The sequence below is a fragment of the Callorhinus ursinus genome, unplaced genomic scaffold, assembly GCF_003265705.2.
Source record: "Callorhinus ursinus isolate GAN/ISIS: 27379988/994484 unplaced genomic scaffold, GSC_fseal_2.0 scaffold15, whole genome shotgun sequence".
NCBI classification, from domain to species: Eukaryota; Metazoa; Chordata; class Mammalia; order Carnivora; family Otariidae; genus Callorhinus; species Callorhinus ursinus.
This window is the reverse complement of record NW_027397077.1, coordinates 8510399-8532333: the sequence shown is the minus strand read 5'-3', so window position 1 is coordinate 8532333 and position 21935 is coordinate 8510399. Positions and strand designations below refer to the sequence as shown.

At 58.2% G+C, this 21935-nt stretch overlaps 3 protein-coding genes across 9 annotated transcripts; 2 read left to right on the top strand and 1 right to left on the bottom strand.

The window, feature by feature from the left end:
• Positions 1 to 336: 336 nt before the first annotated feature.
• RPL29 (ribosomal protein L29) lies at positions 337 to 2721 on the top strand. 2 transcript variants are annotated; one of them, XM_025885346.2, is made up of 4 exons: positions 337 to 430; positions 843 to 887; positions 1180 to 1244; positions 2222 to 2721. In XM_025885346.2, the coding sequence occupies exons 2-4, from the start codon at positions 851 to 853 to the stop codon at positions 2603 to 2605; spliced, it is 486 nt and encodes a 161-aa protein (XP_025741131.2). In that variant the 5' UTR covers positions 337 to 430; positions 843 to 850; the 3' UTR covers positions 2606 to 2721. The 2 variants fall into 2 exon arrangements, with proteins under 2 accessions (XP_025741131.2, XP_073757413.1); XM_073901312.1 differs by lacking the exon at positions 337 to 430 and adding an exon at positions 540 to 555.
• Positions 2722 to 4863: 2142 nt separating this feature from the next.
• LOC112833869 (aminoacylase-1) lies at positions 4864 to 17611 on the bottom strand. 6 transcript variants are annotated; one of them, XM_073901308.1, is made up of 15 exons: positions 16148 to 16260; positions 9199 to 9310; positions 8441 to 8505; positions 8265 to 8369; positions 7831 to 7925; positions 7464 to 7540; positions 7281 to 7370; positions 7127 to 7183; positions 6721 to 6794; positions 6586 to 6635; positions 6327 to 6471; positions 6157 to 6225; positions 5425 to 5504; positions 5228 to 5288; positions 4864 to 5142 (listed from the first exon to the last, which is right to left on the bottom strand). In XM_073901308.1, exons 1-15 carry the CDS (start codon positions 16229 to 16231, stop codon positions 4978 to 4980), a joined length of 1329 nt encoding a protein of 442 aa, XP_073757409.1. In that variant the 5' UTR covers positions 16232 to 16260; the 3' UTR covers positions 4864 to 4977. The 6 variants fall into 6 exon arrangements, with proteins under 6 accessions (XP_073757409.1, XP_073757410.1, XP_025741050.1 ...); XM_073901309.1 differs by lacking the exon at positions 16148 to 16260 and adding an exon at positions 17471 to 17611 and having other exon boundaries at positions 4865 to 5142; XM_025885265.2 differs by lacking the exon at positions 16148 to 16260 and adding an exon at positions 9691 to 9943 and having other exon boundaries at positions 4865 to 5142.
• On the top strand, positions 17194 to 21446 carry ABHD14B (abhydrolase domain containing 14B). The gene is made up of 4 exons (XM_025885267.2): positions 17194 to 17315; positions 18242 to 18477; positions 19708 to 19949; positions 20335 to 21446. The coding sequence occupies exons 2-4, from the start codon at positions 18267 to 18269 to the stop codon at positions 20512 to 20514; spliced, it is 633 nt and encodes a 210-aa protein (XP_025741052.1). The 5' UTR covers positions 17194 to 17315; positions 18242 to 18266; the 3' UTR covers positions 20515 to 21446.
• Positions 21447 to 21935: the final 489 nt, after the last annotated feature.

The window sequence follows — 21935 nt, the reverse complement described above, 5'->3', positions numbered from 1 at the left end:
CCCGATGCGGGGCTCAATCCCAGGACCTCGGGATCATGCCCTGAGCCCAAGGCAGACGCTTAACGACTGAGCCCCCCAGGTGCCCCCAAGGGTACTTTTCAAGAGCACGAGTCTGTCATTCCTTGCCTAGCATGCATCCCTCAAAGACTCCCTTCGTCTTCGGGACCTTTCACGAGAACTGGGTCCCAAGAGCTTGGTCCAAGAGGAATAAGGGTACGTAAAACCTGCAGAAAGCAGGGCCAGGCCCATAGCACCGCCTTCGCGTCCGACTTATACCCTCCCGGGCTTCGGAACCTTTCTTCCCGGCGCTGGGGGAAACTTTTCCAGAAGTACCTTCCGGCCTCGACGACCCTATTTCCCGTGCTGCACCGCGGCTTTCCTCTTTCTCTTTCTCTTCCGGTCCGAGGTGCTTCGGGAGCCGCGGTCTTCGGTGAGAATTGGCCGCGCGGTATCTGGAACCATCCGCGCCTCCTAGCCGGCGGCCGGACGCAAAACCGGGAAGGACAGAGAGGCCGGCTGCATGGCTCTGGGGAGCGGAGGGCGCGGGTGGTGCTTGTGGGTTCTCAAGGAGTGGATGGGAGAGGGAGAACTCGGATTTGGGGTAGAGCGCAGTCTGGTGAGGGCGGGTTGGTTCCAGGGCCCTCTTACCCGAGTTCGGGAGGCCGGGACCGGCGTGGGGTCGTGCTGAGTAAGTGGAGGCCGATGGAGGCTGCAGATGCGGGGCCCCTGTGCTGCAGCTTCATTCTGGCTTCTGGCCCCACGTCCTTCCAGATCAGGGCGGCAGTGAGAGGCCCAGCCAGCCTGGCGAGCCCCCAGCCCTGATCTCCACTCTCCTCCCCCAGGTGCAGACATGGCCAAGTCCAAGAACCACACCACGCACAACCAGTGTAAGTTCCCCCGGCCCCGCCTCCGTCTCACTTCAGACCCTGACAAGGATTGGGGACACTCTGGGCCTGGGGCTGGCTTTGTTTTCGGCCAGGATGACCTCCGGGTTATAGTTTTAAGAAGCCAGGGGTCCTTTTGAGATGCCCACAGTGCTTTCCATTCAGGGATAAGGGCTATTCCCTCTCTCGAGAAGACCTGCTCTGGGAAGTAATGGTTTTCCCAGGCTGGTCAGCCGTGATGTGTGGTCTTACTAGAGCAAGTCTCGTTTGGTCTAATACCTTTGCTTCCCTGCAGCACGAAAATGGCACAGAAATGGCATCAAGAAACCCCGGTCACAAAGATACGAATCTCTTAAGGGGGTGAGTGAGGAGGGTGTCCCTTTGGCCCCCGTTGCACAGCTAGAGCGTCTCCTGTATCTCTCTCTGGCTTCAGCATCTGCCTGAGCAGCGACTCCCGCGTCTTGGCCCGGACCACCAAAGCCCACAGTTTTTCTCTCCAGCCAGCTTTTGCCTGGACTTCACGTTCTGCGAAAGCCATAATAAACCTTTGCTTGGCTTTTCCCAGCCCAGATTGTAACTCCCTAGTCAGGTGTAACCTGCCTCGGGAGGGTAGTTTGACTGTCCCCCTTGCTTATCCAGAACACTTAAGGAGAGAAGTGGCCTTACCTTTGTGTACCAGGTACCCTCTGAGAGCCTTGCATTCCACCAGCCTGTGGCCTTGATCTGACCTCATGCAGGGCTTGGGGGCAGCTTTCCTTGCTGTGCCAAGGAGTTCTCAGCTGAGAAGGCTGAGGCTGGAGGGTCTAAGCAAGAGAACGGGGTCCTGTCTGTCCCCTGTGCCCTTGGTCTCTGGTCTGTGGAATGAACCATTAAATCTCTGAACCGCGGTTTCCCCATCTTGGTCTCTTTTTCAACCTCATTTGCTGTGTGTCTGTTGGACCAGGCTTGGTGCTTAACTGACACCTTCCTTTAAAGAGGTGGGGATGGCCCTGAGGGGTTTCAGGAAAACCTCAGCCCTGCAAGCCTGGCTGTTAGGGCAGCCTTCATTTGTTCTTTCCTTCTGCACTTGGCCTTTGAGCTCAGTTGGGCTCTGGGCATAAAGCCCTGAAAATACGGTCTGTATGTAGCATTAGCAGGGTGGAGTGGTGGCTTTGGGGGTTGTAGCACATGTTTCTCTGCAGGTGGTTTGTAAGGGGTGTGTATTTCAGCATTTAAGTTTGACTTGATGCTGTCTCTGCCCCCAGTAGTCTCCTGGTGCAGCTATGGAGAGGGCCACCAGCGGTGGCTTGGGGCCCCACATGCTGCACTTACAGCCTGTACCTTTCCTTGCCTTCCAGGTAGACCCCAAGTTCTTGAGGAACATGCGCTTTGCCAAGAAGCACAACAAGAAGGGCCTGAAGAAGATGCAGGCCAACAACGCCAAGGCCATGAGTGCACGTGCAGAGGCTATCAAGGCCCTCGTCAAGCCCAAGGAGGTCAAGCCCAAGATCCCAAAGGGCGGCAGCCGCAAGCTCAATCGACTTGCCTACATCGCTCACCCCAAGCTTGGGAAACGTGCTCGTGCCCGCATTGCCAAGGGTCTCCGGCTCTGCCGGCCAAAGGCCAAGGCCAAGGCTCAAACCAAGGCCCAGGCTGTGGCTCCGGCTCCGGCTCCGGCTCCAGCTCCTGCTGCAGCTCTGGCTCCCAAAGGTGCCCAGGCCCCCACAAAGGCTCCAGTGTAGAGGCTTGTGTCTGTCAGTGTGAGGACAGGACTGGTGTGACCCCAGGGCTTCTATCTGCACGGGGCTGGTGTCCTCCTTTGCTCTTTGTACAAATAAACCTGGGGCAGGCTCTGTCAGTTGGCCTGTGTCTGTGGTCCACAGACTGGGGTATGGGTGGGAGTCGGGGGAAATGGGGCCCTGGAGTACAAGAAAGGGACCTAGTGAAAGACATGGTGGAGAGCCTTAGGGAGGCTGGGGCACATAGCCTGCTGGATTGGTCAGTCTGGTGAGGAAGGAGAATTCCCAAATATCCTGATAAGTCTTGAAGTTTATCCCGGGGTTAAAGAGAAGGACCCTGCTGAGTTCTGCACTCCGGCCTGAGGCGGTCCAGTGTACACAGCCAGCATCCATCACTCTGGGTTGTGCTGGGGGCCCCGGGATGCAGGGCAGTGGTGGCACTGCCTTATTGATACAGCTGGGCCAGATCTTACTGTGCCTCCTGGATCAGCTGCTTCCTCCTCTGCAAAGTTAGAGCAGCTAGTGAGGCAAGTGGTATAGTGGTCATAGGCATTGTGGAGGCTTTCTGTAGAAGCTGCTAAGCATGTCACCGTTCCTGGTCATGCAGTCTTTGAAACCAGTCTTGAGTATGGTTGTCGTTAACTTGTGGACCAACCTTGGCACTTGGGAGGTTCCAAAAGGGTTGCACTTCCTAGAGCACCTGGGTGGCTCAGTCGGTTAAGCATCCAGACTCTTGGTTTTGACTCTTGATTTCAGGCTCAGGTCATGATCTCAGGGTTGTGGGATCAAGCCCTGAGTTGGTCTCCGTGCTCAGGAGGGAGTTTGCTTCTCTCTCTCCCTCTGCCCCTCGCCACCCCCTCCACATGGCATGCGCGCACACACGCTTGCTCTCAAATCTTAAAGAGGCAACAGGTACATCCCATGATAAATGGTCCCTCTTCCTCTGAAGTAGGTATTCTCTTTGTTTCACAGGGAAGGAAATTTGTTTGAGATCATGGAGCTCTGGCATGTAAGTAGCATTGGGATCCAGGCAGCCCATGCAGGACCCCAGAAAGTTTGCCCAACCAGGGCTGGGCTGCTAGCTCATGACTTTCATCTTGGCATGCTCTGGGGGGCCAACTGCCCATTACCAGGGGGTGTCAGATAGATGGGGTCTTGAAAGGGACCAGGAACAGGTTTTATGTCCTGAAGGTACTTTGGCCCAGCCTGAGGTCATCAGGTCAGGTGGCTTCCAGTGAGGCTTGTGTTCTAGGCCAGGACAGGGCGTGAAGACTCCTTTCCCATCATCCTGCTGTAGTCTGAAGGGGGAGGCCAGACCCCAGGTCAGGGGCTTCAAATAGGCTTACTTAAGGTCACAACCAGGTTGCTGTCAGCCTCCAGCTCCCACCCAGAGCCTCCCCTGTGTCCCTAGTTTTTGAGTCTCAAATCTTGACTCCCATTACCTACAAGCTATGTGGTTTTGGGCAAGCTATTCTAGCAGAGCTGCTAAAGGGGCTCAGTGAAACCTGCATCCAGGGGCTGCTGGGAGGGCTCAAAGCAGATAGAGCTGGCCAAAGTCCTGGCTCCTTGGCAGAATTGCACGAGCAGGGGTTAGTACTATCAGGACTAAGCCTGCAGGCCACAGAACCAGGCTGTGGACTTCCCTCTGGCCACAAGAACTTCAAAACCCAGCCCTCCCTGTCTCTCACCCCATGCCTGTGGAGGTCCAAACAGGACTAGATCAGATGAGCTAGAGGAGCAAGCTCAGCAATCAGGCCATAGTGACTCTCGGTCCTGCCTGGAGCCCCCTACCTAGCAGGGCTGACAGACTGAAGCCTCACTCAGCACACACTGATCCCTGCCCAGGGTGTAGGGACCCTAAGATGAACATGCTAGCAGCCATGGCTTGCAAGCTCTCCTACCTGCCCCACATCTGGCATGGCCCAGCTGGCCTCTAGCTGTAGTCCTGTCTCAGGATCCTGAGTGTGTTCCCAGAAAGCCAGAAGTGTTTCCCTGAGATCTTTGCTTTGGTTTCCTCCTCAGAGTGGTGTCCCCGACCTTATAAGTCAGATAAAGGCTTAGTGGCCACTGAGAAGAGGAACTATGGTCCCTCGGCGCTGGGCACAGACATGGCTGGGTGGTACTGGATGAGTGTGCTGTGTCTAGAGACACAGAGCAGCATGGGGTAGTGGGAGGCACCCAGAGCCGGGCTCAGTTTTCTCATCTGTGAAACGGGGGTGGGAATTGCATGTCCCCAGAGAAATGACAGAATCCCTGCTCCATGAACGTCCTTGCTCTTAGTACTTCAGAACTGGCCTCTGTCCACACGCAGACTTTATTGTTGGGCCGGGGGGCAGAGGGGTCCTTGACACTGGTCCGGTGGACGCTCCTGGGACTCAGCCGTCACTGGGCAGGGCAGGCACACTGGCCAGGGCAGGCAGCAGCCGCGTGTATATGTCAATCCCACGGAGGAACACGGCCTCATGCAGCCGCTCATCGTGGTCGTGCAGCAGCACAGGTGTGCGGTTCATGGGTGAGAAGCCCAGCGCGGGGACCCCCACCTGCAGGGGACAAGGAGAAGCCATCAGGAGGAAAGCCAGCAACCAGGACCGCCCACCCCCTGCCCACCCACTGCCAGCAGCTCACCACACGGAGGTAGCGGCTATCCGTGGCGGCAGGGAAGATCTCTGGCTCCAGCGTGAGGTTCCTGCGGAGGCAAAAGCCTGGTGAATGAGGAGGCAGGGAGGGGAGAGCACAAGGGGAGCATGGAAAGGGTGAAGGAAGATGGAAGGGAGGCAGGAGGAGAGAGGAAAGGGGAAGAGAAGGCAGGCCAGGGTGCTCACATGTCCTTGCAGACCCCGCTAAATGCTGCCCACCAGGGGTCTGAGTCATCAATAGATGTCATTCGGGACTCCGTCCACTTCTGGAAGGAGGGGAAGGGTAGCAGGAGCACGACAGGGCCTGGACAGCTTGCCCTATCCTTCACAGCCCTGTCAGTGCCCGGCATAGGCACACACCCATTCCCCCCACCCGCCACCCCGGCTTCCACCCACCTACCCAGAGAGCCAGCTGGCCAGTCCAGCCACAGGCCCTCTTTCAGTCCCTTACAGGCCACAGGTCTGGGACTTCGCCCTGCCCTTCGTCTACTTACTTCCTGTCCAGCTTTCGCATCCTAGGCCTCTTCCTCAAAATGGCTCTCCCAGACCTCTCAGACTGGCCAACTACTTGTTACAGGTTCTCAGAGTACAGGGTCCCACCTTCTCCTGAACCAAGTGTGTTCATACTTATATAAAAGTAATATTATATTAATGTTTAATTCAGGTCTATTTGCCTCTTCATGCCGTAAGGACTATGAGGCCATGAACTGTGTCTCACTTTACTCCTACGGTATCCCCAGCACCCAACAGTGGCCTCCACAACGAATGCCTGTTGGTGAACAAAATGTGTCCCTTGTAGCTAAAGAAATGTCCAGACGTATGCAGGTACACTGAGCACCCACTGCCATGATGGCACACACCCAGCAAGCCCAGTCTCCCCTGCTCCCACAGCTCCCGACCGTAGGTCCCGGCTGATACCTGAGCAAACTCAAAGGTGACCCCCTCACCAGCTGCCCGGCACCAGCCCTGCAGCTGCTCCTCGAAAGCCTGTGAGAAGGGAGATGAGCTGACCTCTCAGGCTCTCCCTGAGCCTCCAGCCTAGGACTGAGAAGCCGGCTCCCTGCCCCAAACCCAGGTGGAGCTGGCACCTTCAGGTCCACATCCGGTGCCACACGGAAGTCAAAGCTGGCGCTCATAGTAGCAGGTACCACGTTATAAGCCACGCCGCCCTCTAACTTGGTCAGGTTCACGGAGGTCACAGCCCCTGCCTTCAGGTGGGGGTTTGACTGCAGCCTGCGGTGGGGGGACGGGGCAGGGGCAGCAGGGGGAGCAACAGATAAAGAGCCTCCCTTCTCTCTCGCAGGGCTGGCCGCCCAGACCCCCATCCTCTTTCCCAGGCTGCCTCACCTCTGCCGCTCCTTCTCCCGGAAAGCCAGGACTGAGCTCACCACCTTGTGCTAGGAGAGTGCGAGGTCGGATGTGAGAGTGGCCCCAGGCTAGAGCCTCAGGAATTCCCAAACTCCCTCCCCGCGTGCCACGCACCAGCTTCTCCGCTGCTGTGTCCTCGATGAAGCATGAGCTGTGGCCTGGCTTCCCGGTGCTCGAGACCCGCACCCCTGGGAGAAGAGGGAGAAGGGGGTGTCTTCAGCATGGGAGGGGCTGGAAAAGTGATCAGCCTGGGGGTGGGCCCCGGTCTTTGCCTCATCCCAAGCTCCTCCAGCAGGGTGGTCTCCCTTAGAACGCACGGTGGAGAGCTGGTTTCTGCCCATGGAGGGCTACCCTCAGAAGCTCAGGAAGGAGAAGCCCAGGTAGGAAGGGGCTGGGAGGCAGAGGCTCTGGGTTCAAGGCCTACTCGGGCCCCGACCTGCTGCATGACTCTTCGTAGGCTGCCCCTTCTGGCTTAGCACCCCACCACACAGTGACACCCTCCCTCCAAGCCCATACTCACACCAGGGGCTCCGCTCACTGTAAAAGACAGTGAAGGCATCAGTGGGGTTGGCCAGGCCTGGGGAGGGAAAAGGGATTCAGAGGGTAGAGTGGCCCAGCCACTAGCAGCCTCCATATCCCCTACTGGCCGCTCAGGGGCCTGCCACCCTGCTCACCTTCATCCAGGGCGAAGCCAGCCCTCAGGGCCTGGAACTCGGGCCGCTGCACAAACAGCTCCATGCCTTGGTGACCTCCAACCTCCTCATCTGTAAAAGCAGCAGGGACATGAGATGAAGGAGCTGCCCCTGCCACCATATCCTCCTGCTCCCTGAAAGTGTCCCTCCCCAAGCCACTCCTACCTGGCACAAAGGTCATGTGGATGGTTCTGGGGAAATGGTGGCCCTCAGCCTTCAGCCTCCTCACAGCCTCCAGGTACCTGAGGGGCAATGACAGGGTGTAAGCCAGGGCTCGGGGAGCCACCAGATGCTTGGGCGGGCAGGCTGGAGCCCTGGGCCCCTGCGGCCTGTTCTGCCACAGCCTGGCAGGGGACTCTGGGAAGTCTCTGTCCTTCACTCTACCATGTAATGGTGCTAATTGCTGTCCGAGATAAGGGGGTCAAGATGTTCCTTGGCCTTGAGGTTCTCCAATCACACCCACCCCAGGCCCTGGGTCAATTCAATGGGTCAGTAGGGACATTGTGGGGGACAGGAAATGGAGGACACTCACTGGATGCTGACACACTTCATGTCCTGGGCACCCCTGGCATAGATGTAGCCCTCAGCATCCTTGAAGGCCTCAAAGGGGTCATGACTCCAGTGTTCCTGGGGCAGAGATGAGAAGAGGGACCCAAGCCCCAAATTTAGTCATTAATCTACTCTGCCCTGCCCTAGAAGCCTACCCTAGGGTGGGGGTCACAAGTGGGGTGGTGAAGAGGGCTGAAGAGGGCAGCTGACTGCAATCCCTCATCTCTGCTCCCACCTCCACCCCCACCCTGGGCACAGAATGGACCACCGGGCAAAGGCTGCTTAAACGGAGTAGTGTCCTAAGAGATCGGGAGTCAGTTTCAGGACAAGCCCCCGAGGCTCCCTGGGGTCCCATGGGGGGGTCTGCATCATCTTTGTGTACCCCAAGGCCTGCACCGATCCCTGCGCCCCACACACCTTGAAGACAGGCACCACATCAGTGTGGGAGTTGAGTAAGATGGAGGAGAGTCTGGGGTTGGTGCCTGGCCACGTCAGAATGGTCACCACATGGCCAGGTGCCACCTGGAGAGGACCAGGAGGTGAGGAGGGGCCCCGGGGCCACCTCCCCTCCCCATGCCAGGCCCCAGGCTCACCTCCACTTTCTGACAGCCCAGGCCCAGCTGGCGGGCTCTCTCTTCAAGGAAGGCCACGGCAGCGCCTGGGGACACGGAGAGTCTTGGGGCTGCTTCTGCCTACCCACCTGTCCCACTGGCCCAGGCAGAGCTGGGGGTACATCCAGAGAGGGAAGCCAACCCCGAAAGGGGCTGCTGCCTCCTCGGTGCAATTCCACATTGCTCGAGGACCCCTGCATTTCTGTCTCCAAGGAAGAATGTATCTTTGGCCAGTCAGTGACCCTTTGTGGAAGGTCAGGTGGGAAGTCCATAGTTAGAAACAGGAGTGATGGCTCTCTTCCTTAGGGATGGGAAAACTGGTGCAGCGGCATGAGATTCACCTGATGTCTCCCAGCTGGTAAATCAGGGCAGGGGTTTGCACCCATGTCCACCATTCCCAGCCACCAAGGCTGAGTCCCTAAGGGCTGTGGTCTTTGTCCTGCCCCAGTAGGCTTCTGGAGCTTCTTCCTTGAGGCTGTCTGGTCTCCCCTCCCCCTCCTCAAACCCCGGGGCAGTGAGGTGAAGTTGTTCCTTAACCAGCCGCCAGAAGTAACTCTGGGTGCAACACAGCCTGGAGGGGCTGCTGAGCAGTCGGCTGGCCTGGGGAATGGCTAGAGGCGTGGAGGTGCCAGTTGGGGCAGCAGAGTGGGGCTCAGCTGGGTGGCAGTGGTTGGAGTCTGGTGTAGAGCAGTCCCCGCCCCGGGACCCCACCGCAGGCCCTGGAACGGCCGCGTTCTCACCGTAGTCGGGCTTGGGCTGGACGGTGCGGATGCGCAGGTACTGGCGGAAGAGTGTCACGGACGGGTGCTCGCCCTCGCGACCCTCGCTGGCCATGGCGCTGCGCGTGGTGATCTAGGGGCAAAGCGAGTGGCTACCTACCCCTCCCAGCTGCTGAGGCCCAGTGGTGTCCACCTACCCACGGCCCTTCCCCAGGGCGGTTCCCCGTACGTCCCACAGGGAGAAGACACCCCGTTTCGGAGCCCCCATTCTGTTTCAGGAGCTGTGCTGGCCGCTTTCAACACATTTCCGTATTGAATCGGCCAAAAAGCCCCAGGAAGTTCGTGCCTCTGTATGCCTACTTTCCAGAGGAGAAAGCTGAGGCTGAGAGGTTCAGCGACAGCTAGAGAGTAGGGGAGCCCGGTCTGAACACTGACACTGACTCTCCCTACCCTCCTCAAAAAAATTCTCCCAACTGCCCGGATTTTATGCCATGTAACCCCAGATCCCTTTACCCTCTCCGGGGTCCCACCTCGCTCTCCGCTGGTCTTGGGCCCGCGCTTGCCTCTCAGCGCCCGCCCCGGACTATGGCCAGGGCTCAGGGGTCCTGCGAGGTCGAGGGCTCAGAACCGCCCCGGTCCGCCCACCACGTGGCCGGACCGGATCGCGGGGCGGGGCCGAAGACTGCGAGTTAGGGCCACCCATCGTCTCTGCTGCGGCGACGGCGAGGGCGTCTCCGCCCGCCCCAGGTTCCAGCCTCCTCTCGGGTTACGGGATCCCTCTCCCGCGCAGCCACCGCCGCCGCCTGCTCCGCCCCGGCGGCGGGCCCCGCCCCCGGGCCCCGCCCCCGCAGCCCGGGTCCCGCTCCGCAGGCCCCGCCCCGCAGGCCTGGGCTGAGAGCTCCGGGTGGTCCCGCCCCCCGGAGGGCTCTACCTCCTGCAACCTCCAGATTGGGCGGGAAGAGAGGAGAGCAGACCCTTGACACGAGAGGCTGCGTCTGCCCCCTCGGGCGCCCTTCACTCTTGGGGTACAGCGCTGCAGAGTCCTGCCAGAGCTGGCCCCTGCCTGCTCCCCCACCCCCTCCCGCGCGTCTCTGACTTCTCCCCTTTCCGTGTCTCAGCTCCTCAGGGAGGTCCTCCCTGACCGCCTCAGACCCCCGTGTGGAGGTTATTGGTCAATATCTGTCCCCTCAGACTGCAAGTTCTAGGAGGCTGGCTGGTCCCCGTACCCACAGGATACTGTCGCTGGCGGGGCACAGATTGGTGTCAGAGCGGACGCCTGGACACATGCCAGGAGCAGAGGATAAACGGGCAGAGGGGCACATGGCGACTTCGTGTGAGATCGTGCAAATGTGCCGCTGTGGGAGCTAATCCAACAGTGTGTCTCAGCGTGTATGACCGCGCGTGTGACAAGTGTGAGATGGTGGCCGGGTGTGGCAGCGTCTGCATGACAGAGGATGTCACGGTGAAGGTCACCATGAGGCTGTATGACCGTGTCGGGGGGGGGGGGATGGCACAAAAGCACACATGTGGCATACTCTTGGCTGACCCTGTGCCAGGCTCCCTGGCTCTCCCGCGGCCACCGGAGAGGGGGGGATAAAGAGGCACAGGTGTCCCACTGGCCACCCCCAGGCTGCACACGGTTGTAGCTGCCCACTTGTGTGCCTGGTTGCCCTTTGTACTCTCAGCCAGTTCTGCCCCCTGCTACAGGGGCTGAGTCGGCGTGGTGAGAAGCAGAGCTGAAAACTTCAACCTCTGTGCCCAGAGGAGGCAGGCTGGGAGGGGAGGGTAAGGCGGGGGGGTTCGTCCCACCCTCCTGGGGTTTAAGTCTGGTCTGCTTGCTGACCCATACATACCAGGGGCAAGCAGGCTTGGCAGTTCACCACCAATGCTATGTTAATTGCTAAATCACATTCCCCACTTCCGTCCCTATACATCCTGCTCCCTTCGGCCATAGGTCCTGCATTCCTGACTCACTGGCTCAACTGCCAGACCCTGGATTTCCCACCAACCCCAGTGGTCACACAGCAGTAGTAACACCCGCTCGCCCTGACCCCCCTCAAGTCCTGTGAGGCCAAGTGCTGAGTCAATTCTAAAACCACATTTTGAGCCAGGTATTACCATCATGCACATTTTACAGGTGAGGAAACTGAGTCACAGAGTGGTGAGGGCAGCCAGCTAGGAAGTAGACCATCCCAGGCTGCTGAAGCCTCCCTCCAGCTCCCAGCCCCAAAGCAGCCCCGGACTTGCCTCTCACTCCTACCCCACCTGCTGCAACGCCAGGAAACAGGACCTGCCACTCCCCGGGCATGACAAAAAAATGTGTTTTTTTTATTGTGCCTGTGAGATGAAATGAGAGGTCCCGACTGGGCCTGGCCCTCTGGCCTCCACCCTCCAATCCCAGGGGCTGCCTCCCTGGTAGGGCACTGGTCCAGACTCTCCAAGCTCAGGCCAGGCCTGGGGCCTGGTCAGTGGGTGAACTCAAGGCAGGTGGTCAAGGAAGGCAAGGAGGACAAGGTGGAAGTCTTGCGGCTTGTGGAGGTAGCAGGCGTGGCCTGCATCACGCAGCTTCACCACAGAGTGGTTGGGCAGGTGGCGGAGCTGCCGCAGCGACTCCCGAGCCAGGATACGGTCCAGCTCCCCATACAGGATGAGAGTCGGGGTCTGCAGAGCAAGGCAAGGGGCTGTGACCCTGGGGTCTGACGGGGACTGACCCTCTAGCTACCTCCTTAGGACATCTTTCCCAAACACCCCATCTCTTTCTATCCAGATGAGGCCATGCGTCCTCCAAGTGAGACCTGAGTCCTTTCCCCCCATGACTCAAGCCAGGGATAGGAAGCTGGACCTTTGGAAACCATCCATCCAGTACCTTCACGGCCCAGAATTGTTCCTGGGTGTAGTTCTGGGTGGAGGCGGGTGCAATGGGCACAAATCCACGCAGGTGGTGGTGGCCTCGGATCAAGAAGGGCAGGGCGTAGCGGCCACTCAGAGAGGGGCTCACCAATACGGCATTGTGCACCTCCAGGTCTCGCAGCACTCGCTCCAGCAGCTCCGCCCGCCCTGCCTCTGTGCTTGCCTCCTTGGAAGGTGCCGAGTTCCCAAAACCTGGGAACAGCAGGAGGCACCAGCTGAGGGAGGCTGGAAAGGAACCCAGGACATCCTGCCCACCACAGTGGGGGAAATAGCAGAGGCACATGGCAGCGCTACCCCCAAACTTCCCAGAAGCTCTTTTTTGTAATGGGATAGGTCTGCTAGAAAAGCATCTTTCATTCATTAGAGTGGCAAAACTAAAAAGATTGACAATATGCAGTGTTGGGGAAGATGTGGGGAAATGGGCACTTTCATCCATGACTGATGGGAGTATAAATCCATGTAGGATTTTTGGAGGGTAAGGCAATATTTGTCAACACTTAAAAAATGTGCATCCTTTGACCCATCAATTATCCTTGGTAGCTACCCTACAGAAATTATTGCCTCCACGCTCAAAGAAACATGTCCAAAGTTGCTTCAGCTTCATACCTCAAGCATTTCCACAGATGCTGAAAACTCAACTTACATATCCATCAGTGGAGGAACGGGCAGATCAAACCTGTCCATCCTTCTGATGGCACACAGTGCAGAGAGAGGGAGATTCATATTGACTGGCCCGCTCTATGAGAGGTGGTGTAGGGGGAGAAAAACCAAGCTGCAGAGAGATCTGCTAAGCAGACGGGACACCAGTCATGTTTCTAACCTCACCACACAATCCTGCGTATTGTCTGTCTTTCTATATATGGAAATGCCCCGAGGGGGTTGGGCACCCCCAAACTGCTGGGAGAGAAATGCGGCACGGGTCTCTGAGGGCGTCATTCTTGCTTGAGTTTTAAAGACAAGAATGATAGCATAAATCATTCGCATAGCTACAAAACCGAAAAGCTACCTAGTTTGTCATAAAATGACCAGTGAGATCTCTCTGTGCAAGCACTTGTGGAAGTGAGTCACGTTTCTATTTGCTATGTGACATGCAACAGTCCACATTCCAGTTTTCAAGGCAGAAAATAAAGACACAGACCTTTTAGTATTGCCATCTTGTGTTGCGACCTACCATGGCTTGTCCAGACATTGAGGTCCAAATCCGCCCCCCCAACCCAGCCATACCTTAAAGCTTTTCTCCCCTCCACGTCCTCCCCTGGGAAGCTGCCCCTTGTACCTGCTGAATGTTGCCTCCCTAGACCCTGGAGTGGGGGCTCTCACCTGGGAGGTCAAGGGCCACGGCCCGGTAGCCCCTCTGCGCCAGCAGCTGCAGTGTGCCCAGCTGCTCCCACGTGTGGGAGTTAAAGGCCTTTCCGTGGAGTAGCACCACCTCCACCCTGTGGGCACACAGGGGAGTGTGTGTCCTTGGGGTCTGGAAGTGGCCCGCCATTCTTTCTTTCCAGGCTTCTCCCACTGCCCTCCCAGGCCCTGAGCACCCTGAGTTGAGCTGGGGTCCCACACAGGGACTCTCCTTGGACCTAGGCCTTCCACTGCACCCTGAGGTCAGCACCCACCTGTGTGCCCGGTGGAGCGGCAGCACCTCGCGGTAAAAGATGGGGGAGTTGCCAGGGGTGAGACCAGCCAGGACTGTGACATTGGGGCCTCCCCAGAGCCAGGAGGTCTGCTCAGGGGGGCCTGGCAGCCCCACGTACAGTAGCAGCATGAGCAGCAGGCCCAGGCCCAGCAGGGCTACCTGGGACCGGCTCATGGAGGTCTGCACCACAGTCTGGAGGAGAGGAGAGGAAGAAGAGCCTGGGGCTGTGTCCCCACCAGGTCCCCTGGACCCCATCCCCAACCCCCCCCCCAGAAGCCCCCAGCAGAGGAACAACTCAGCCCTTGCTCTTTCTCCTGCTCTGAGCAGGGTTCACATCCAACTGCTCCACACATGCTGGGGCAGGGGCTCAGATACCCTGCAGCCTGAGAAGGAGCATCTGAGATGTCCCTGGAAACACAGCATGCTCAATGACCACCATCACCATTGTGCCAGCTAAAACCGCTTCCGTTCATCAGGTGCTTATGAGAGCCAGATCCTGTGTCTGGCCCTTCACATACGAGGGCTCACGAATCCACACAGGAACACTGGGGAGCAGATATGATTAGAGTTCTCTTACAGATGAGGAAACAGGCTCAGAGAGGTAAATTCTTTTGCCCAAAATGCAGAATAGCAAGTAAAGGAACTGGGATTTGAACCCAGAGCTGGGCTGCTAACCACCAGGCTACGCTGAGCTTGCCAAGGAAGAAACCATGGGGCTGGGAGGTGAGGGACGAACTGGAGCCTTGCTGGTGGACAGAGTAGTGAGAATCATCAAAAGTGAAAGACTATGTGTAAAGCCTCATCCCACTGACAGCATGTTTGGAAATGGTTCTTCTTTTTTAATCACATTGCATGTAAGAGTGCTCAAATCAGAATGTGTTTTCCAATTGATGGAAATATTCAGTGCTCTATCTCAGCTGATATTAAGTGGGAGGAGGGTTCGTGGAGAGTATCTGGGATGGAGAAAGCCTGAGGGGAATGAATGGGGCCAGGGAGGGGCATGGTACACCTAGAAATGGAGGTTGGAGAGATGAATGCTCGCCCCACCCCCTCAGCTTCATGACCTGCTTCATGGACTCCTGTAGTCTGGGTCCTTTGCCTGTCCAGACAACAGACATCAGGACCCAGGACCCAGTTAGCCCTGGCTTTGAGACTCTGCTTTGCCACTTCCTGGCTGTGTGTCTTCAGCTTGTCAGTAAAATGGGGAAAAGGATCACTTTGCATCAGCCCTCTCAAGTTTCCTGTGGTATTTCAGGAATACAGTGGACTTGACCCAGGGCTCTCCTGTGATTTCTTGGGCCTAGAATGAGTACACCTGCCTTATTCCCAGATTCCAGTAAACACATCTTTATGGAGTGCCAACTGGGGTGCTGGCCCAGCTGGAAACCCATACTGGGCACCACCCTCCTTTCCTGGGAGCTTTGGGGATGTTTCCCGAGCCCCCACCCCCAGGTTCCCAGTCCTGGGGTGGGTGGGCGGTGGCAGCCCCTCTGGTGCTGATGGAGAGCCAGGAGCTGAATGGAGGAAGAGGCCGCTCTTCTCTTCCTTCTGACCACGAACAGCAACCTCCCACTGGGCATGAGCCTAGGCTCCCAACAGTGGGAGAATCCCTGCGGACTTCTCCTTATGGGGAGCCTGCTGCAAGGGAGAGGCGGGACTTTGGCCGTTGCCTTGGCAACCTGGGCAGCTGGCGCACTAGACCACGGTGGTGGGCAGCTAGCCAGCAACCCAGCATTCGCTACAGATACCAGAGAAGGCGTGCGGTCAGGGAAGCTGTACCCAACTTAGGTCCTTGGCATACGTGTGGACAATGACACACAGGTGTACACACGTGCACACAAACATCGAGTCTTGTCCCCACATACTTTTCTTCTGCACAAGCTATTCCTGGCACGGCGGGTACAGGCAGCCCTGCTTGGCCTGTGAGCAACGGATCCCTTGAAATACATACCCTCAAAATCAGGCAGTCAGCCATCAGGAAGGCAGACGGACAGACACATACACGCTTTCAAAATCATGCTGACCCTCAAATTTCCAGCACACAGTCATATACACAATCCTAAAACACACATGTACAGGCAAAAAGACACACATAATAGCCTCAGAAATACACACGCACAGGTAGATACACACCCTCAAAATCACATGTACACAGAAATACACATAGCATACAGACACAAGCGTACAGACAGACCGACACCCCCCCCAACGTAGGCGCGTAGAAACAGACAGACAGCACATCGACACACATCCAGACCCCGCAGAACGCACGCAAACGCCTGAGCGCACACACAACACACCAACACAAGCACACTCGCGCCTAGCCATTCCCACGGGACTCTGCCCCAGGGCTCCGCGGGCAAGGGGCGGAGCCAGGATGGCCCGCCCCCGCGCACCCTGCAGTCTTCACTCCCCGGGGACACTCACCGGGCCGACCGGCATGACCAGGCCGGACACCCCAGGGCGGGCCCCGCCCACACGGAACCAGCAGCCAAACAGCGCCGCGACCATTGCGCTGCCTCCGCCGCTCTGCAGGCTGCTGCGGGGACTAGGCGGCGGGGCGCGCAGCCAAGGAGGCGCGCTTGCGCAGTCCGCAGTCGCAGGCCCCGCGCCTCCTAAACCCACGCAGGGGGTGCTCCAGGCGGCGCCCGGAAAGCACGTAGGCCCGGCCCACTAACCAGATTTTCCGGATTGTTCTCAGCCCGAAGGCCAGGGGAGAGCCACCGGCTTCTCCCCACCAGACCATCTCTGCGGTGGGTCAGTCCCTCGTCTGTACAGAGGGTTAAGGATAAGGAGTGTCTTAAGGACCACAAAAGATGGGTCAAGGCTTAGCACAGTGTCTGGAGAGGAGGCGTCGCTGTTTAATGTCAGATATTATTGTCACTTGGCAACTCCAGGTCTCAGTCCAACCGCTTCCCCAACCCCTACAAATACACAGGCGCACACACTCAGTCACAGCCCAGGGTGGCCTGTGCCTCTTTCACTGCTCTTTTTGGCACCTATCCTGGTCGGCGATGTGTGGCCAAGGCCAGGCGTGGCAGCTAGGCTGGGTACAGGAAGGCAGCGCAGGGCACGCAGGACCCCTCTGTTACAGACACCCTGCCAAATAGGCAACATCACACCCATTCTACAGGCCAGGAAATAGGCTCGGAGACGCTGTGAAAACGGTCGAGGTCACCTGGCTGGACTTTGGCAGAACCTCGCACTTAAAGCTGTCTGGCTTCACTGCGTGCCTGTGCACAACCCTGGGCCTGGGCAGGGTGGGGAGGAGGAGGGAGCAGCAGGAATGAGACCCCACGAACCCTTCTCCGCAAGCCGCATCATGTGCATCTGGGGCGGCCTGCTGCGGCCGCACGCAGTCGGGTGCTTGGAGCACATGGGGCCGAGGGGCTTGGGGAAACCGAGGCCGCTGTGACAAGAAAGATCTAGCTGCAGTGACTGGCCCTGCGACGGCTTGCGGCCACAAGAGGGCGTTCCGTAGCACGGCCTGGTCTCCGCCCTCGGCCGGGCCACTTCCCCGCTTCCCTGCCCCGGACCCCAGACGCCGCCAGCACTCGCCTGCCTCTTATCTGCGAGAGCCTACGCAGCTCCCCAGGTACCGGCCCTGCACCCCCCGACCCCCTCGTCTTCTGTCCAGTGTGATCCCCCCCCCCCCCCCCCCCCGATCCCCCCCCCCCCCCCCCGGCCCCCCCCGGCCCCCTCTCCGGGGCCCCCCCCCCCCCCCCCCGCCACTTTCCGCGTGCGCCTTACCGGGCCCAGCGAGCCAGAACCGAGGTCGGCGGAGGGGACCGAGCGAGCCGCCGGGGCGCCGATGACCGTGCGTCAGAGCGTTGGGCCCCAGCGGGCAGCGCGCTGGGTACTCCGCATTCCTTGAGGGCCGGAACTCCAAAGCCTTTCCCAGCTCTGCGTTCCGGCTTCCGCCTCCGGGAAATGGGTTTTTTAACTACAATCCCGACCCCCTCCGGCCTGCGGGGCCAACCTACAAACTGTAACAGTGCCTTGAAGAGAAAGGTCGATAAGCAAAAGAGCTACGTACTGTCGACGGAGCACTTACTATGCTCACTATGTGCTAGGAGCGGTGTCCAGCGTGGTACATGCGTGAGCTCATTTAATCCCATCCACCACCTAGGAGCTGAGTACTATTGTATTATCCCCATTTGTAGAAAAGAAGAATTAACAGTGAGGATGATAATCATAATGGGAGCTGCATGTATTGAGTTCTAAGGGCAGGCACCCTCACTTGTCAATTCTTTTTTTTTTTAACTCATTAATTCTTGAGGTAGGTTTTATTGCCCCTTATTTCAGAAGAGGAAACTGAGGCCCAGTGCCATACAGTTGAGTGGCAGAGGCATAAGTAACACCTCTGCCTTCCTCATCTGAAAGCACGTGGAGAGTTCCGGTAGCCTCCTGGAGGCCTCCTTGCTGCTCCCGGAGGGACCCCTGCCCTCTCTGTGGCAGCCTCCCTGTCCCATCTGGGCAGGGGGTTCTGTGGCTCCTTATCAGTCTGGCCTTGAACCACAGGTGCTGCACCAGTACAGCAGCAGGGATGGCAGAAGTGGAGCTTCATGAGGGCACCATCCAGGTGCAGCGCCAGAGCCTCTTCTTCCGAGAGGCTCGGCCAGGCGGTGGGCAGGCTGCCTGCTTCTCAGTTCTGCTGTTGCATGGCATCCGCTTCTCCTCCGAGACCTGGCAGAACCTGGGCACGCTGCACAGGCTGGCTCAGGCTGGCTACCGGGCTGTGGCCATGGACCTGCCAGGTACTTCCGGGGCAGGCTTCTGGACTGGGGTTGTGGGGGCCTCACTGGGGGACAGGGTGCTGGGGCACTGGGAGGACCTAGCCAGGCTAGGCGCCTCCAAGCTTGACAGGGTGCAGTACCCTCGGCAAGGGCCTTCCAGTTTCTCTGGTCTCAATCTGGATGTGGTCTGGACACTGTCCAGCTGCTTCTAACCAGGTTGCCCAGGGCGGTGTCTCAGTGCCTCTGAGCCTCTGTTTCCTCATCTGTGAAGGGAGATGCAGATTTTGGGGGTTAGCTCTAGTGAGAATGGACTGAGATAATGTGCATATGTGGCCCGTACCCAACACCTAAGAATTGGTGCTCAGACAAGTGGAATTAAAATCTTTTGACAGAGCCATGACCATAGGCTGTGTTGGAAGCCCTAAGGAGTGAGACAGTCTCCTGACACATGTGGGGGCGGGGCAGGGCCTGGTGGGTGGCTGAGCCCGCAGTCATGATCCCAGGTACAAAGCCTACAAAGCCCTGAACTGGGTTCTGGAGTAGGGGAGGGGCAGCCCCAGCCCAGACTGGTAGTCCCCAACCCATGGAGCCAAGTATGACCCTATAACTGACCTGCTACCCCTCACAGGCCATGGCTGACATGGTTTCAGTGCCCAAGTGTGGGCCTCCGGGCCCAGATGGGATTGGTTCGGACAGTGGGTTGGACTGATCTTCCAGGTGAAGGTCTTGATCTTTTTGGGGAAGGTGGGGCCTGACTAATTGGAGGGGAGGTACATGTGCAGAGCCAGCTCCTCAGCCACTGTCCACCTTGCCAGCCCTGGAACAGGTGCCTCTTAAGCAGTTAATTCACTTAATTTTCACCACAATCTGAAATGGCAGATACTTTTTTGTCTCCTTTAACAGATGGGGAAAATGAGCAGCCAAGAGAGGGGTGAGGAGACTTTCCTAAGGCCACATAGATAGTTAAGTGGAAAATTGAGACTTGGCCCCAGCTGTGTTGGACTTTGGAGCCTGATCCTTTCCAGGACACTCTAGGGCTGGGAGAGATGGGCACAGACATAGAGGGAAATGCCTCATGCTTGCCAAAGATATGACAAATCTAGGCTGCTGTAGGAATAAACTTGGGCACGCTGTGTGCTGCTGGAACCTGGCACAGAGAGATTGACCTAGGAGGGCTTCCTGGAGGAAGGGACTGTCTCTTCCATTTTCCCACTCAATGCCCTTGTCTTTCTCACACCTGAATCCCTGCAGGCCTGGGGCGCTCCAAGGAAGCAGTAGCCCCTGCCCCTATCGGGGAGCTGGTCCCCAGCAGCTTCCTGGCAGCTGTGGTGGATGCATTGGACCTGGGCTCTCCAGCTGTTATCAGCCCATCGTTGAGTGGCATGTACTCCCTGCCCTTCCTCACGGCCCCTGGCTCCCAGCTCCGGGGCTATGTGCCAGTGGCCCCCATCTGCACTGACAAGATCAGTGCTGCGGACTATGCCAGTGTGAAGGTATCCCTGTGTGGGAGGCTGAGATGCCCCTGCCATGAGCAAGAAAGCGTCCATCCTGGGGCCTTTCCTCAACTCAGGGCAGAGTAACCAAGGGGTGGCTTCTGGGGGGAGCTAAACTACCAAACGCTGCCCTGTTGGTTTACTTAGCAGCAGATTACCGTGCCTTGGCCTGCGCTAAACCATGTGCTGGGGCAGACAAAAATCCATGCCTCTGTCCCTCAGGACTGGGGCCTCTTGGATCACCCACTGGGCCAGCTTGTCTCTCCCCCTCATTTGGGGTGGCCCCAGGGAGAGACTGAAGTGGTGGTAGCACTAGACCTGACCTCTAGGAGGTTGGGGCTGGTGTGGCAGATCCCTGTTTACTGTTTCCCTTTCGTTTCTCTAGACCTCAACTCTTATAGTATATGGAGACCAGGACCCCATGGGTCTGACCAGCTTTGAGCACCTGAAGCAGCTGCCCAACCACCGGGTGTTGGTCATGGAGGGGGCAGGGCACCCCTGCTACCTCGACAAACCTGAGGAGTGGCACACAGGGCTGCTGGATTTCCTGCAGGGGCTAGCATGAGACCCAGCCCTGCTGATGGGGCTGGCTGCTGGCCTGCCTTGGGCTCTCTCTGTCTCCTTTCTTCCTCCATGGGTTCCTGCTCATCATGTACATGCAACAGGTGTGTCTCTGTCTATCTGGGTTCTTGTCTCTAGGGTCTGTCTTTTCCTTTTCCTCTTCCTCTTTCTCTTGCAGTGACAGACTAAGGAGGTGAAACCAAGAGGAAAAACCTCAGGAAGCAAGAGACGTAATCTGGTGGAGGGTAATCCATTAGATGAGCTTCTCCTATAGGCTTTCCTGTTCGCTCACACCCCTTACTCTGCCCTGTGCAGCCTCCCCAGCCTGCCTCCCTCCTTTTCCTTCAGCTGCCCTCCAGGGCACTCAAACCTCCTACTCCTGCTTCTTAGACCACAGATACATCCATGCCCACATACATGCTTACACATTTAGAGCCATCCATGTTCCCAGATGTGACCCTTCACTTGGGAGCAACCACACAGGTACAGGCAACTCTGGACTGACATGCACACTGTCACCTACAGCTTTGCATTGCATGCATTCACACACATGCATTCTTGTGCTCTCACACAAGCATTCACATGGGCACATGCACCCTCCCAACCATGCAGAACCCCACTGTCCAGGAAGGTGGGGACCCTAGGGGCCAGCCCTTGCAGGAGGCCCTCTGCCAGGTTTAGGAGTGGCCAGCCCTGAACTCCATTCACCACAGGTTGCAGCTGGCCCCAGACCAGAGCTGCTGCCCAAAAGGTGAGGGCCACCCTTTGGAACCTCTGATCTCCCTGCTTTTCCCCCTCTTTCTGCGTGCTCCCCACCTCCCCAGGTTATTAGGCCGGGATCTGCTCAGCCAAGCTTGTTTCCTGCTCTGAGGTTTGGGGGTTGGGGAGACAGAGACTGGAGAGTGGAGGTCGGTGAAATAAAGTGATGCAATTAGACCCCGCAGGCTCTCACTGTCTCTGGAGCGCCGCTCCTCCCCCCCGCCCCTGGGGACCGGCACTGTGGGCCCTTCCCCCACCCTGGCGGGACCAGATGGTCCCCCTGCCCTTTGTCCACCCGGCCAGATGGAGGGGAAGGGAGATTGGATTCCCCTCCCCACCCACACACACACACACACACACACACACACACACACAGGTGCCAAGAGACTCAGCTGTGGGGGGAGGTGGAGGTCAGTGGGACCAGGCTGAGCCGATTACGGGGGGGGGGGGGGGGGGGGAGGTAGATCGGGTCCCTGGGGGGTACGGTGGGGGAAGGAGAGGGCTTGGGGACCGTCCAACTCCTCCCATTCTCTAGCAGAGTACACAACTGCGCCGCGGCCCTTGCGACCCTAGCCCCAAAAAGGCATTCTGGGGTAGCTTTGGGGGGAATGGCGGGGCGGGGTGCACGGGAATCACACCGCTCTCAGGCCCCTCCTCCAGCCGGTC

Bases quoted from the DNA above. Each gene is read 5' to 3' on its own strand.
- RPL29 (XM_025885346.2), top strand. From the start codon at position 851: ATGGCCAAGTCCAAGAACCACACCACGCACAACCAGT. The intron at 888-1,179 runs GTAAGTTCCCCC...GCTTCCCTGCAG, and splicing joins CCACACCACGCACAACCAGT to CACGAAAATGGCACAGAAAT. The intron at 1,245-2,221 runs GTGAGTGAGGAG...CTTGCCTTCCAG, and splicing joins GATACGAATCTCTTAAGGGG to GTAGACCCCAAGTTCTTGAG.
- LOC112833869 (XM_073901308.1), bottom strand. From the start codon at position 16,231: ATGGTCGCGGCGCTGTTTGGCTGCTGGTTCCGTGTGGGCGGGGCCCGC. The intron at 7,184-7,280 runs GTGAGCAGGGTG...TTCCCTCCCCAG, and splicing joins TGGCTTCGCCCTGGATGAAG to GCCTGGCCAACCCCACTGAT. The intron at 6,795-7,126 runs GTGAGTATGGGC...CTCTTCTCCCAG, and splicing joins CAGTGAGCGGAGCCCCTGGT to GGGTGCGGGTCTCGAGCACC.
- ABHD14B (XM_025885267.2), top strand. From the start codon at position 18,267: ATGGCAGAAGTGGAGCTTCATGAGGGCACCATCCAGGTGCAGCGCCAG. The intron at 18,478-19,707 runs GTACTTCCGGGG...GAATCCCTGCAG, and splicing joins TGTGGCCATGGACCTGCCAG to GCCTGGGGCGCTCCAAGGAA. The intron at 19,950-20,334 runs GTATCCCTGTGT...TCGTTTCTCTAG, and splicing joins CGGACTATGCCAGTGTGAAG to ACCTCAACTCTTATAGTATA.